The sequence below is a fragment of the Myzus persicae genome, unplaced genomic scaffold, assembly GCF_001856785.1.
Source record: "Myzus persicae strain clone G006 unplaced genomic scaffold, MPER_G0061.0, whole genome shotgun sequence".
NCBI lineage: Eukaryota > Metazoa > Arthropoda > Insecta > Hemiptera > Aphididae > Myzus > Myzus persicae.
Genome location: NW_019100891.1, coordinates 253,050 through 268,214, shown reverse-complemented (window position 1 = coordinate 268,214; position 15,165 = coordinate 253,050). Strand labels below are relative to the sequence as shown.

General features: G+C 27.6%; 1 protein-coding gene across 2 annotated transcripts in view; it reads right to left on the bottom strand.

Annotated features, from left to right (window-relative positions):
* Positions 1–15,015, bottom strand: part of LOC111026612 (myb-like protein Q) — a 52,687-nt gene extending 37,672 nt beyond the window's left edge. Inside the window, exon 1 of one of the 2 annotated variants that reach the window (XM_022304722.1) lies at positions 14,632–15,015. In XM_022304722.1, the coding sequence (XP_022160414.1) occupies positions 14,632–14,668 (37 nt within the window). In that variant the 5' untranslated portion in view covers positions 14,669–15,015. The remainder of the gene's footprint in view (positions 1–14,631) is intronic. The other variant, XM_022304721.1, reaches the window with a different exon arrangement.
* Between the last annotated feature and the right edge of the window lie 150 nt (positions 15,016–15,165).

The window sequence follows — 15,165 nt, the reverse complement described above, 5'->3', positions numbered from 1 at the left end:
GAAACGATAAATGTATTAATTTTACAATGATGTGTGTTTTTTGTTTTGTATGTCTGTTTACACTATATAGTCTATAATTAAGTAATTTAAATAATGCTTCGATTTCAACTTGTATCCATCCGGGTGTTAAAATGAATCTAGTTGGTGCATTAAGAAGGACAAAAATTTAAAACTCCAAAAATTTTCAAAAGTGAGTGGAAAAACCAAAAAAAAATGAGGAAAAACGGGAAATCGGGTTTCGACAAAATCGATTTTAGTTTTTAGTATAACTCTAAAACAAATGACCATAGATACACGAAACTTTTACTGAATGTTAATATAAGTATTTTCTATAGACCATACAGTTTTCAAAATATTTCGACTCATGTTGAGCTATCTATTAGGTACATGAAACTTTTGACTGTTGACTTTTAATAGTTTTTTTTTAAAAATAGTGTCAATAAAAAAAATGTTTGCCCCGTCAACTAACTTTAAAATGTAATACAAGGTTCCTCATAAGTTTGTTATAGTTCGTGGAAATTAAAAAAAAAGTTGAGCGTAAATCCACAATAATTGTTTATGAGCGTCTGAATTTTGAATTTTTACAAAATATGCAAAAATCACCAACATTTGTAAATTATTAGAAGATAGAAATGTATACAAATTTTTCTTTTTGAATCTATGATTTAAAAATTTAATACAAGATTCCACATAAGTTTTACCTTTATCAAAAAAAAAATTTCTACTGGAAAGTCAAATTAAATTTTTATGAGCATTTGAAGTTCAAATTTTGATAACATTTATTAAATTAAAAATTCACAAATTTTTTTGTAGTTATACATTTTTAAAACTTTCAACACTTATAATAGCTAAGAATTAAAAATTTAAAACAAGATTGCATGTAATTAGTTAATTTTCTAACAAAAATATTTAAAAAAATATATAGACACAGTTTTTCAATAATTATTTTAAGTTTACATTTTTACAAAATTACATATATAAAATTTTTTTTAGTTATTTTGTTCAAATTTAAAAATATTATTCGTGAGTAATTTTATTGAAACTTATAGAGTAGGTTTATTATTATATTTTAAACACACAATGATATTTTCAAATACAATGTTTTGACAAAAATGAATTTAACCTACCATAGTATTAATGACTATTATATAGTAAAATTAATTTCTTTAATCACACTAATATCATAAAATATACCTACTTAGTAATATTATAGGCAGGCAGACCGTCTTGGCTCAGAATAGTTTTTTTTGTTTACAATGATGTTATATAATTGAATTCAAATTGGACACATTCATTATATAGACTCCCTATAGACACCTAATGTAGTACGTTACCCACTTAACCGCTTTTTAAAAATTGTATTTCGTAAATATATTTCACGGACGTTAGGTAGGTACTTCTGAATCGTTTTAAAGTAGTGTACTAATTAGATATTAACATTAATTATAATGATGAAATTAGTTTGTAAATACATCGTGCTACTTTCTACAGAACATCATATAGGTACGACATAAATAATCTGATACGGAGTATATCTATCATCTATTCTTATAGACTGGTTCACATTTTGCACTATTTTGCACTATTTTCACTGATATTCTTATATTTTTTAAAATAATTCAAAATGCCTCATAATATTATTTACCATCATACATATAATATATATATATATTTGAAGAACGTCAATATAATTTATTATCATTATATACCAAACTTGATGATTGTAGCTTATTAATTTCCATAGTATGTGTTGTAAGACTGATTTGTTTGTGGTTTTTTTTTCTAATTCTTAGAGTGAAAGCAACTACGATAAATTGAGAAAAAATAAATAAATATAGTGGTTGAAAAAATTAGGTTTTTATAGCATGAAAAATAATATTAATATAGACTTAAACACATAGAGACTATAGAAAAGCATAGTTTGCAAAATTGTTTGAAATAAATAAATATACCTATTTTTAAATATATTTGCAAGTTTTATTATTTTTACCAGAAAAACGTAATAATAAGGGAAACCTCATTATTGTATCCATGTTTCCTTCATCACATATGGTATCTATCAGCAAAATTAAATTTATCGAGGTTATCAAAATTGTAGTTATGTGTTAAACTGTTTTCTATTTTAATATATAGACGCGGTGAATATTATTGAGATCAATAAATAAAATGTTTTATATTGAACGTTATATTTGTTTACAGCGTTCAAAAGTCTTTTATAATCCATGTCACACTTACACATTTTAACGTTTTAGGTAGTACAAAAGATAATCACTAGTGACTATAGTAGACTTACATAGCATTATAAAATCATTGACACAGTAAATATTGTGATATTAACAACGACGCAGCAGAAAGCACTTATTTCGTTAACTGTAATGTGTTGCTTTTTCTTCACATTACATGTGAACTGAATGCTATGCACTTTCATATGAATTGTATTATCGACCTTTAAATCTAAACTGATAATAGTTCTGTTAACCTAGATTACTAAAACGCTTCTTAAATTCATTTTAAGACTTTTAGAGCTGTCCTTGATAAAAATCACAAAATACAACCACATAACAAAAAGAGACTTAAGAGTAATATACGGTTTATATTGGAGTTGTATGAAAAATTCAGAAACAATCAATCATTTTGTCCGTCTAGGTAACGCATACATTTTCTTAACATATACAATTCCGTTTAATCAATCCCAAAAACGAGTTAGATACATTTTTTTTCTTTGTTCATGATGCATTTTAAGTTTTCTTCATCTTCAGTTTTATAAATGACAGCTATAAAAATATCAAAACTCGGAACTAGACAAACATAACATCTACAACTTTGATAATCGCTGATATTATTTTTTTTTTCTATAATCAAATAACAAAGCCATATTCTCGGAACGCTCTTATTGCTATATTTTCTATCTGCTGGGTATTTGTATACCTACTTAATTTTTATTTTTATTTTTCTTGACAGCGTACAAATTAAAAAGTAATGAAACCAAAAAATAATTTAATTGCTCTTGGAAAAAAATTAAAATTTTTATTTTATTTAAATGGAAAAATCTTGTTTGAAACTACTGACGATTCATAAATGGCTTAAACTCTTAAAGGATAATGGTTTTCGTGAAGTTTTAATTTATTGATCAAAATACGCACAACAACTAATCTGTTACAGATAATCAATATATCAATTGAGTTGTATTAATATAATATTATGTTACATTCTACGAGTTAATTAAGAAACTAATTACACTAGGTATTAAATAATCATAACTATTATACTAATAACAAGTAATAGTCATTATTATTATACTCTTGAAATTATAAAATTAAAATTGTAATCATCATTCAATGATTCCAATTTTTTAGCACAAGTATAAGTTGAATGTTTTTATTGTTGTTGTACTTATGTCATTATCTTATTAACCAATAATTATTGTTACTCACCAATATGTTTTTGGTGAGAATGATTCTTGAACTTACAAAATATCTATTTCAAAACTTTAAATAGTTATCTTAAACCAGTTTGCATTTGTAATATATATTAATGCGTATGTAATATATATGTATGTATGTATTTATGAATGTGTGTTCTATTACTTATGCCTCATGGCATAACTCATATTCAAATAAGCTAAACAGTTTTAGACTTGTATAGCGATATACCTACATAGGTCAAATATAACGTCATTGTTATTATCGAGTATATTTGCTTTAGGCCCTTACTTAATCTTAAGTTTAGAGCACAGGTCATAATTTATTTGTAATGCTGTACTGTTGTTGATATAATATCAGGATTATAATATTTTAACATAATATGCATTTTGAACATAACATGAACACTGCATTCTGATTAGTCTGTTTACTGGAGTTCATGTTCACAGTTGTATGCAGTTTAACCATGTCTAATTAATAATTATGCGCATACAAATGTTTGCATCTCTTTATATTTGTATAAAAAATAATTATGATGGTAAATGCAAAAGGTTATTGTAATTATTTGCGCTCGTTCAATGTCATATAATAAATAAATAATAAATAATGAATAATATGATTTAAATAGAAAATAGGTTGGACCGAAGAAACGTCCCACGTAGCAGAACGTGATCGATAATTAGTAATCATTTCGTTTTTCTGTATACGACTTTTCATTGCAGACAACTAACTACAATAGAAATCACAGGTAGACTTAAATTTCAATTCACAAAATATAGTTGCCGAAAACAGAACAATATTACCACAGCGTTATAGGGTTCACAATATGTTATACAGTGCATCGTTGATGAATAATCTATATGCGTTTCGTATAGACCACGACTGCTGTATACAATAACAACCAGTCATAATTCGGTCACCTCCCACCGTGCTTTTACGTTAGGTACTGGCGAACATAATGATAATATTATATTATATTTGTGGCATATGAATCGCGTTTCATGAACAAATCGCAATTGCTCACATTTTTACGCGCATGGTTCCGACGGTTCCGTCTTTCAAAATTAACGGATGTGCTTTTGACAGTTTTTCAACAGTATCCGCACGGGAAAGATCTACGTGATTGAGCGTTTCAGTATATTATTATGCACACGATACACGAACATATATTTACAAACATTATTGTCACAACGTGTTAGTAAATGTCTGTGAATCTACATATTTTATTATTCCTCGAGGCAGTAAACCAGCCACTACCTATATATAACCACGATCGACAACGATACCTGGTTCATACAGTTTATAATGATATATATTATATATATTATAGTGCTGCAATGTGGTTATTAATTGTCCCCCAACCCAAGTCGTGTACCCACCTGTATACACATATTCACTATATTATTTTACGCATGCACTGATGATGTCAACGCGTAGACGGAATTCGCCGGCAAAACGTTTAATAGGTAAGTATTTATGTAAAAAGAACGAACCGCGGTATTGGTAATCATCCGAGTTGACTGCACACACGTGTCCACAATAAGTCACAACAGCTATCGACTACCCGGATCAATACGGCGTGTATTATGTGTTCAAACTCCGACTCTCACATTCCACAAAATGTAATGCGTACATACTTTATATCTACGTTTTATTTTCTTATTTTTCATCGACCTCCATACAAATTATTTTTATATAAAACCAAACACATATTAGGTTATTACCCACTCCGGTTTTTAGTACATGGTGTATAGTACCACAATAGTTGTGATCCGTCCAAAATGCTTTATAATGTATATTTAGTAGATTCCTCACAGTTTGCTATGTATATTTAAAAAAAATCGAAACCTTGGTTTGTCAACGTTAACAATTATTATCATAATACGGAATACAAGAAAAAAACTAAAATCAATTCAATTTTTTATAAGAATAATTTTGAAGTAAAATGTCATCCCACCATAAAATATGGTTCCCGTGCATTTCGCTCATTCAATTTATATATAGTTATAATATTGGTTGTCTGAAATTGAAAATTTGAAATGACAGGTGTACAGGTAACCATTTAAATTTATTTTAAAAAAAAACCGGTACTAAAAGTATTTCTGAAATAATAGAAATTTAACCTACCTGCATAATATTATGGGTGAAGTATATTTCCTTATTTTGTCTATAACTTATCTCACGATTCGTCACTCACCGAGTTGAGACTTAAAAGCCACGAAAAACGCCATTTCCTGTGATTATTATTCCACGCGTTGCTATAATCATTGATATGACGTATTGTACACAGGTAGTCTTTCTATTTCTAGATAGGATAAGGTGTGTGACCAAGAAGCTTTCGGTCTATTGCCCATGACTTGAAACTATGAAAGCGCGTCAGGCAACCATATAACCATCTATATACAATAGAATGTGTGTCGTTCACTAAACGCGTAATATAATATATCATATTATATGTCTGAGGACTGAGGCTCAAAAACACACGATAAATGTACCGAATTTTAATGATATTTCTTACACTTGAGACTTAATAGTATGGTCCTTCACGATTTGCATGTACGAACAAATCGTGCACAGTCGCCGCGATGTACCCTGTTGGATCTTATAATAATAATATTTAATAATGGCATCGTATCTATATAGAATTTTAACTGTACAAAGACTACTAAATAATATTGTATAGATCTAAGCATATAAAGTTTTTTTTCGGTCTGTTTGTTCATTCCTTATACGTGTTCTGCAGCAGAAGCAGTGTAGTGACCATCGTCAAACAACTCGGAATATAATTTACTACAGACGTATTTCAGACATACGTGTATAATATTATAGGCCAGTGTGCCAAACTATTATTTCCGATAACATCTCTGCAGGTGTGTACCGAATACCGGTAAAAAATAAGACCAAAGTCGACAACTGTCGCCATGAGTATACTACTATTATTATTATTATTACTATAAAATATCGTTTAATTAGTAATGATAAGTCGAAAATAATGTCTCTGTCACGTAAACGGGTTTATTGACTTATTTTTATAGCTGTGATATTTTGGGAAGCCCATAAGACGTAATAATAATATTATAATATAAATATTATAATATGTAGGTAGTAACTATCACGAGGCTTACATTTTTTCTACCTTTTTTTGATAAAACCTATTTCTTGTTCTCGTTTATCTTCCTACGTTGATTAGCTTTCTAATATAATTATAAGGCAGAAACCAGTAACGCATTATGTTTCCATATACTTGGTTAATTTTCTCTAATGTTCTCAGAAATAAGCTGTTTTAAAACATCAAAACAACGTTAGTGACGATTATAGTCTTTTTTTTTTTTATTTACAAACCATTATTTATTAAGTATTTTAATTTTTTTCAATGGGCTTGCAGTAGATTATGAAGATATATATCATACTATATTATTATGCTATAGCATTAAAAATACATAAGAGAATAAGATTTTTAAAATTTCAGATATAACTAACAATATTCTTTAAAAATTACTGGTGCATTCTTCGTGATACTATTGCATTGTACTAAAAAGCACGATTAAGTATTTTTTTACAGAGTTATTAAATTATAAGTTATAATAAAAAGTAAGACTTGTTTCTAAAATCAGCGAAATCTTATATTTTGTATAATACGTAACGTGTATCTGTGATATGTAATTTAATATTTCATAATATAGTTTAATGGTATTTTTACATTTATAAAATATTTGAAATATATGGACAATAAATCATTACGAGTGTAAATTATAAAATTATTTTTTTTTCAAAACTATCACCTCCAATTTATGTAGTTTTTATAATTTGCTTGACACTGTTAAAAATAAACGAGTTAATTATTCAAACTGTAATTATTAAATATTATTCGTACGCGTGATAAAGCTTAACTTTTAAGTAGTCTTGATACGCTCTGTTTATATATGTATTATAATTGTATAAGATTAAGTTATGATCCTGATATTTAATTATGATTAAAAAACTAACACAGATAGCATCAATATACCATGTGTATACAATATTATATGCCTACCTATACATACTTACAAATTGCTTACATTCAAATTCATAATATACTATTCATCTTTTAGAATATTTGTCCACATTCACTGTATATTATATGAACGAATGTATCATTTAGTGCATTCTTATAGCTGTGAAGATTAATTAATTTAGAATAATATAATATACCCCTAAGTTCCGAACACAAATTATAATAACGATAACGATAAGATGTCTCTGGGAAGTCAAATCTCAGATCGTAATTTTATGTGATTCAAAAAGGCAGACCATTAAAAAAACTCGTGTAATATCCATTATAAATTGTATTTTTTAGATTATTTACTCATTGCATATCTTTAGAAATAGAAAATTTAAAAAAATCATATGCATTACATTTAATAACTGCTTAATTATTATAAAATGTCCATAACATTTTAGAACATAACTGTATCAAAAATATTACTTCGAGATTACCTACAAAGATTAGTTTTTCCAAGAAATATTTTGCTAAAATAAAATTTTACAAAAGTTGAAAGATGGCTGAAATAACGGTATATTGCTGCATTTTACAGATGTATAATTTAAATAATATTATCAACTTATTTGACCTATATGTTAAGCTAAACAGGTGAGAAACTGGTCTAAATAGGATGGTAGATAGTCTGCATTCATATGTGGCTCGCTTGTTGAACTACAGTGAACGAACCAGTTTTCAGTTTACAGTTTGACCAAAACAAAATGCATAAAAATTGTTAAGTGAACATAATAACATAAAATTAACAAAAATACGATAACAAGCTTCATATATTTTTATCAGTGAAACATAATTAATAATACAAATATTATTTGTAAAAGACTTGACCATTTTACAGGATATAGGTATAACATAATATTAATTAAGTTATCAGATGAACTCAAAAATTCAGGTTTTTACCACATGTGGTATTCCTTTTTCATAAATAATAATCAAAATAAAGTGTTTGTTTTATTATAATTTATTTTGACAAGGGTTTATATATTTCTTGTATGGTACCTAGTAGAAATTTTCGAATTTTTCAAAGATACCGACCAGCATAATGCATATATCTGTCCGTAATATATAGGGGATAAACGACAAACTACTTTTGTTCATATCTACTTTCACAAAAAGATTTTGTTATGTTTCTTAAATAATTCTTTGGTACTTTTTTCAGAGAATTTGATACTCACCATTTGGCCTTGCAGTATTCACGATGTTACTGGTTTGTGGTTAGTTCAAACACTTGATCAATATTGCATATAATGTTATCTACAACGGATATTTGAGTATTTACTAGGTAGGTATACTTCTACCACACAACAAAATTACCTACATCAAGTTACAATTTTCTTCATCTAATGTTAAAATGTTTATGTTTACTAAATTTTATAAGGTTTTGGCTCATTGATAGTTTTCAATATCTTTTGAGATGGGTTATTAAACAAAATACAACAGTTTGTCACTAAGTTTTGGAACATGAATTATAAAATAAAATATATAAAATAAAATAATGAATTTTCCATTTTTCATGCAATTGACAACAATTTTTAAGTTATACCTATTCATAAAATGTAATGTAAATGTTATTGTTCAAATATTTAATGGTTTTTTTTTTAAATTCATAATTGTATTTATGAAATGTGTATCATCTATATTATCATTGAATACCAAGTATCAAGAATGTACGTACTATCGAATAAAAATATATAATACATGAACATTTATGTTATTATATCTGATGTAACTTCAATTGCACGGTGTACATTCTTTCGATGGAGATGCCATTGTGTGATATGAGATGTATATAATTTATCTTAACAGTTTTTTTACCTAACAAATTGATATGTGATTAAAAATCAAACATAATATAACACATAGCATAACAAAATTTTTTTTTATTCATGATATAAATATAAAAATAAGTTATTACTAAAAAATAGTTCCAAAGTAGGTATAAGAAACGTTTATTAAATATAATTAGATTTTTTTATAAGGCTGCATAATAAATTTACTTTTGATGCAGTTGCATTGGTTTATTAATAAAAAAAAGCAAGTAATTTGTAATAGGTAGGTGCATGGGAAACTATATCATAAATACATAATAGTATTATAGGACATAATACCTTTTGGTACTAAGATAGATTTTATGTTAACTAATTTTTTTTAAAACTTCTTAATTTTTATTAGTGTAGTAATATATAAAAATTATAAAATAACGAATGACGGCCGCCGGGGTCAAAATAGGGTATATTTAGAGAGAAAATGATTCCATAATATTTGAGAAAAAATAAGTATATAACTAATTAGTAATTAGAATACACATTTTAATTTCACTAGGGAAATTCCTAGGATTATAACATAATAAAGCGATCGTGGTGCACACGTTTATTAACCATGATGAGCTTGATTTAAAAACGCAAATATACAAAAAAAATACAAGAAAACACAATAGATAATATAATTTAGAAATTAATTAATTCAGTCAATGTATCTTATATTATATAATGAACTATAAAGTATTTGTTTTTAATGCTATAACATAATTTATTTATGCATATTCATTGTCTGTATAGTAATCGAAGCCGACACATATTATTTAAGTGGTACCTATATTTTTTACCATATAAAATAATAAAATATACAGTTCTTAATGTATCCGCATATACTTATTTGCTTACATTCGATCTATAGTAATATTATTAAATTAATCGGTGTTAAAATTAAGTCAACTTTTAACAAAGTGTTATTACAGCTCAACAATAATTATCTACAACAGATAAAGTACAGATAATTTCACACGACTTGAAATAGTGCATCCAAATGTATTATGCTTAAACTTAGGATTAAATAATAATATATTTGAATTTTTAAATAATGTAATTTGCATGATAACATTGGAGTCTAAAATAGTACAATAATTTAAGATAATATACTTCTAATAGTACTAAATACTAATACTCCTAATACTTCGTACAGGTACGATACTTTTATTTTTTTATTTCAGTAGGTACACCTTGTCAAACAATTACTCTTGCAATTAATAAATACAATATTGTAATGGTGTTATGTTTATGATTAAATTATGTACTGTTATAAAGGTATATTTATTAAAGACTATAGTATGAAAAATTATAGTAGACAATAGTATAACATGTAATAGAGTGGTTTGAAAATAAACTAATGGGTTAATCAATGGGGTAAGTTAGAATGAAATTATTAACTTAATTAAGTCGGTTAGTTAGTTAATAAAATGTAAGCTATTGTACAATTTGAAATATCTACTTCAACATACAATTTTTTTTTAACAAAAACATAATATTTTAAATTTAAATCGGTGTACCGAATTCATCATATTATGAGACTGGGTCGGTTTACGAGATACAGAGAAATACATTTTTATAAATCTAGCTTGATTATTTTCAGATAATTACATATAATTATTTACTATAGGTGAACTTTTGAAAATATGGTCCAAACTCGATATTTATTGTACCTAACGCATTAATTTGTGTGTCATTCTTCTGGTCAAATTAGTATAATGTTGTTGCATAATATGGTCGTCTTCCAATTTTGATTAGGCAAATACTCTAAGATGTGCACTCATGTTATTATTAAGGCTTATCTTGAGGGTATGACAAAAAAATATTTATAATACATGAATATAATTATTGTTAAAGTCAAAGGGTCTGCAGAAGTGGGTTTGAAATATCACAAAAACATAATTTTTTTTTATACTTATTAAATAAATTAACTTAGCCTCTCATACTAATTATACTACAAGAATCGAGATTAGCTCGACGAAAACAAAGACAAGGCATTATATCCAGGTCAGTGGTTTAAGATTCTTAGCTGCAGGTACCCCACGGACGATATTGAATTTCTGAAGTAAAAGGGCACATTGTTTTTTTTACTCAGATATAATTTTTTTTTTCGTGACTAACTCGGTTGCTTTTTTACGGTTGAAATAATTTCAAAAATGTTAGGTGTTTCGATAACCATTCAGTACAGATGGATTTTCGGAATTTTATTTTATGACGCGCCGTACAAAAAGTCAACAAACTGACCTATAAGCTATACCTAACCAGCTAGTTCAATAATTATTGTTCGGAAAAAGTTTGTCGACATTATGGCGTAGCTGTGTATGCATTTTATTTGCGTCCACGAGCAATATATATGAGATTAGATTTTTGTCAAAAATCAGTGGGTACCTACGGTGAGAACACTTTCACAATATTGGAAATCGTCCACAACATAATTTATCAATAGTAACTTCAATAATATCTTAAGGTTCGGTGATCACGTCGTGCATATAGGGAGCACGTGATTCGGACATGCCCATCAACAGTTTTTATTACTTGTCGTGCGTCTGTTTGTATTTTCGTATGGTTCTATTCAATTCGATTTCAGTAGGTATCTATACGACCTATTGTCGATTACGAGATTCTATTATTATTATTATTATTATTCAAATGACAGCTATTGTAAGAAATTAATGTTGGCAATGTCAGTGCAGAAGCGAGAATCTATGAAAACTGAAACAATATTTTCACGACTCATCCCAAACAACAGCCATATCGTCGTAGTATTTTTATAACGAGTGCCGCACTAGTTTTATGTTTGGCCCACTCCTCTCCAGGTTAGGTTCACAGCTGAGATCCGCCATCCGTATAACGTTTGTTTCTAATAATTTATTATACGTACATTCATAATGTGCAATACATGTATAAATCGATTCGCAGTGAGTAAAAGTCCGAACAATAGATTTTGATTTCGGCCGTTCCCTCGGGCATTGAGTGGGTACCTACCGCAATACGCACGTGTATGGTAATAAAGGACAGCTATTATTTATCGGTGACATCAAACGGTAGTCGTTTTACCATTTCTCAAACCAATTGTTTCGGACACCGTAGCTATTAACTGCGTAAAATGAATTGCTAAGATTCACCATCGAAAGTAAAATTAAAAAAGTAATAATAATAATGTATGCCATTTTTTTTTACCAACTGATATAATATACCATAATGTAGGTTAATAATTGAATACCTATACAGTTTAAAATAATTATACATTATGAGCATCTACATCGGTAGACTTAAAATTAAATTATAGGAAACGAATAAAAATATATATTTTGTGTTTCTTCAGTAGTATATTAAAAAAATTCGGTATTTTTGAGTGCGAACATAATAATTATTAATAACGTATCGTAGAAATGTTGCAATATAGAATTAATTAAAATGGTTAAAAGTAAAAAACTATCAGTTTGATTTTTCATATTTTTACCTCTCATAACAACTAGGGTTTTAAGTAAAAAAAATTAAGCATACACTATAAGCATTACCTTACTTAAACAATTTCTAAATGACAACAGACTGTAAAATAAATTACAATAATATCATAAAATTTACTTTGTCATAAAGGCTGACATAGACCGTCTTCTTTTAAAATAATTTAGTGTATAGTACTTACAATGGTTTTATGTTATTGAATTCAAATTTAACATATCCATTACAACACAATTCTTTTACTACTATATTCAAAATTAATAAAATATCTTAATGCTAGTTTTCATATTTTTAATTTGAGCGAAAGTATCATTTTTTATTCCTATTAGCCAACATTTTAAATTTTGTGCCCTTTATCATTATCAAATATTTTTGTTTTTGTGCTTATGAATTGAACTATTAATTAGAACTTAAGTTATAACAATTATTATGTCTGTGAACATCATATGTAAATTACAATGAATTTAGATAATTTCTTTCTTTTTCTTATTTGAGAATAGTTTAGAAATACGTATATTGGTACGTCATAAGTTAGTATCATCGTATACAAATATCCAATAATTAGAACTTTTGTCTAATATTTTATAATTGTAAAACAATTAAATTATTTTATATGGATACCTACTTATATATTCTATTGTGCATATAAATGAAATTAGCATTTATAAATTAATTATCTATTAATTAACCTAATTACCTATTGACCGTTGTTAAGTAAATATATTTTTAATTTACGCAAATACAATTACTGCAGATAATTTGTAAATATATTTAAATATTTTAACTAGTACCTAATATCTATATGTATACTCTATACACTAGTTAATTAAAAAAATTACTCAAAATGTGTTTTAATTTAAATAGAAATATATTTTCTATGAGAGAGAATATTTTTCAGCTGGAAACAACTTAAGCCGAATTGTATCCAACATTGTATTTACAACGAACTACTTTTTGAAATATGAATACTTTTTGTATTGAATAATATTCAAATTGCACAATAATGGAAATTAAATTGTTCTAAAAAAAATGTATACTGGTAAATAGTGTAAAGTCATTTGATGGGTTGCCTCACTAAAACCGTTCTGAATAATGTGTGGTAAATGTATATTGCAGTTTCTAATATGACGTGTTATTCACTAGATTAATTTTTTTTCCAAATATTGTCTGGATATACTGTATAATTATACAAACACACACGCTATAATATATTTCGTGGTTCTGTTGCACTAGATTAGTTTGTTACTTGCTAATTTGTGGGATATACAATTTTTCCAATCTGTAACATAAAAAAAATAATTAAAAATGTTCTTCATGTGTTCATTCAATTAATGTTCTATGACATCTTAAAAATTAAAATGTTCATCAAAGTAAAAAAAAACTGTTTTGATATAGATGTTAAGTGTTGGTAGTTACTCTATTCTATTTTCGAACAACACTGGAGCTCAGTGTATAACTATTGGTGTATTGTAAATTTGTAATCTTAAAAAGTAAAATCATTAAATATCTCATTAAATTTTAAACAATTTTTGAAACCATCGCTCGATGGTATTTGTTCAAAAGTATTCGACCACTGTAGGTTGTTCCTTCTATATTATTGAGAAAATCTAAAAATAACCTTTTAAATAAACCTTTATGAGATTCAATTTATCATGTTCTAATAAACCAATAACATTTTTTTAGAAAAAATAATAAATATATATTTATAGAATAGTATATAATATAGGTACGTTGTACATATTATTATACTTTTCGGAAAGCTTGTGCATAGGTAAAACCTAAACGATCACTGTCATAGTGAATCCACAATAATGTACACGGACGTTTAATGATTATAGGCTGTAACACTCGTTTGTTAAGTGTAATGATAATATTTATATGCACTATGCAGCTAACAACTCACCCATGAGCAGGAGGAACACGTACGGCAGAATCCTCATGATTATGACGTCCGCCGGATCTAGTCTGTCGTTTCCTCAATTATTATTGCACTCAGTCCACGAAAATGATCACGGACTTATCGACCACAAAAATGTATCGCTACACAATAACAAGGACGACGAAAAAATCTCAACGAACAAGGTATACGAAAATGGTCGAACTGATGTCACGAACTCGGCGGCGATTAGCATTCGAACGGTAACGGTTCCCTCCGATGATAACGAGCCATTCGGACGCGGCACATCACTGACCTACACGCGCACACACGGTCGCGTAAAAAACACGGAGGAGATCCGTCGGGATTCAAAGTTGGCGTTCGACAGTCGAAGACCGGCTCTCGGGTCAGTGCAGTCGGTCCCGAGCGGTAATTATTACCGTATAGCTACGCCGCGGCGGTGGCAATAATATGGCACATAAGTAGTCGACAGTCGTCCTTTCACCGCCGCCGCACAGTGTACCTACATATTATTATTATTATTATTATTATTATTATTAT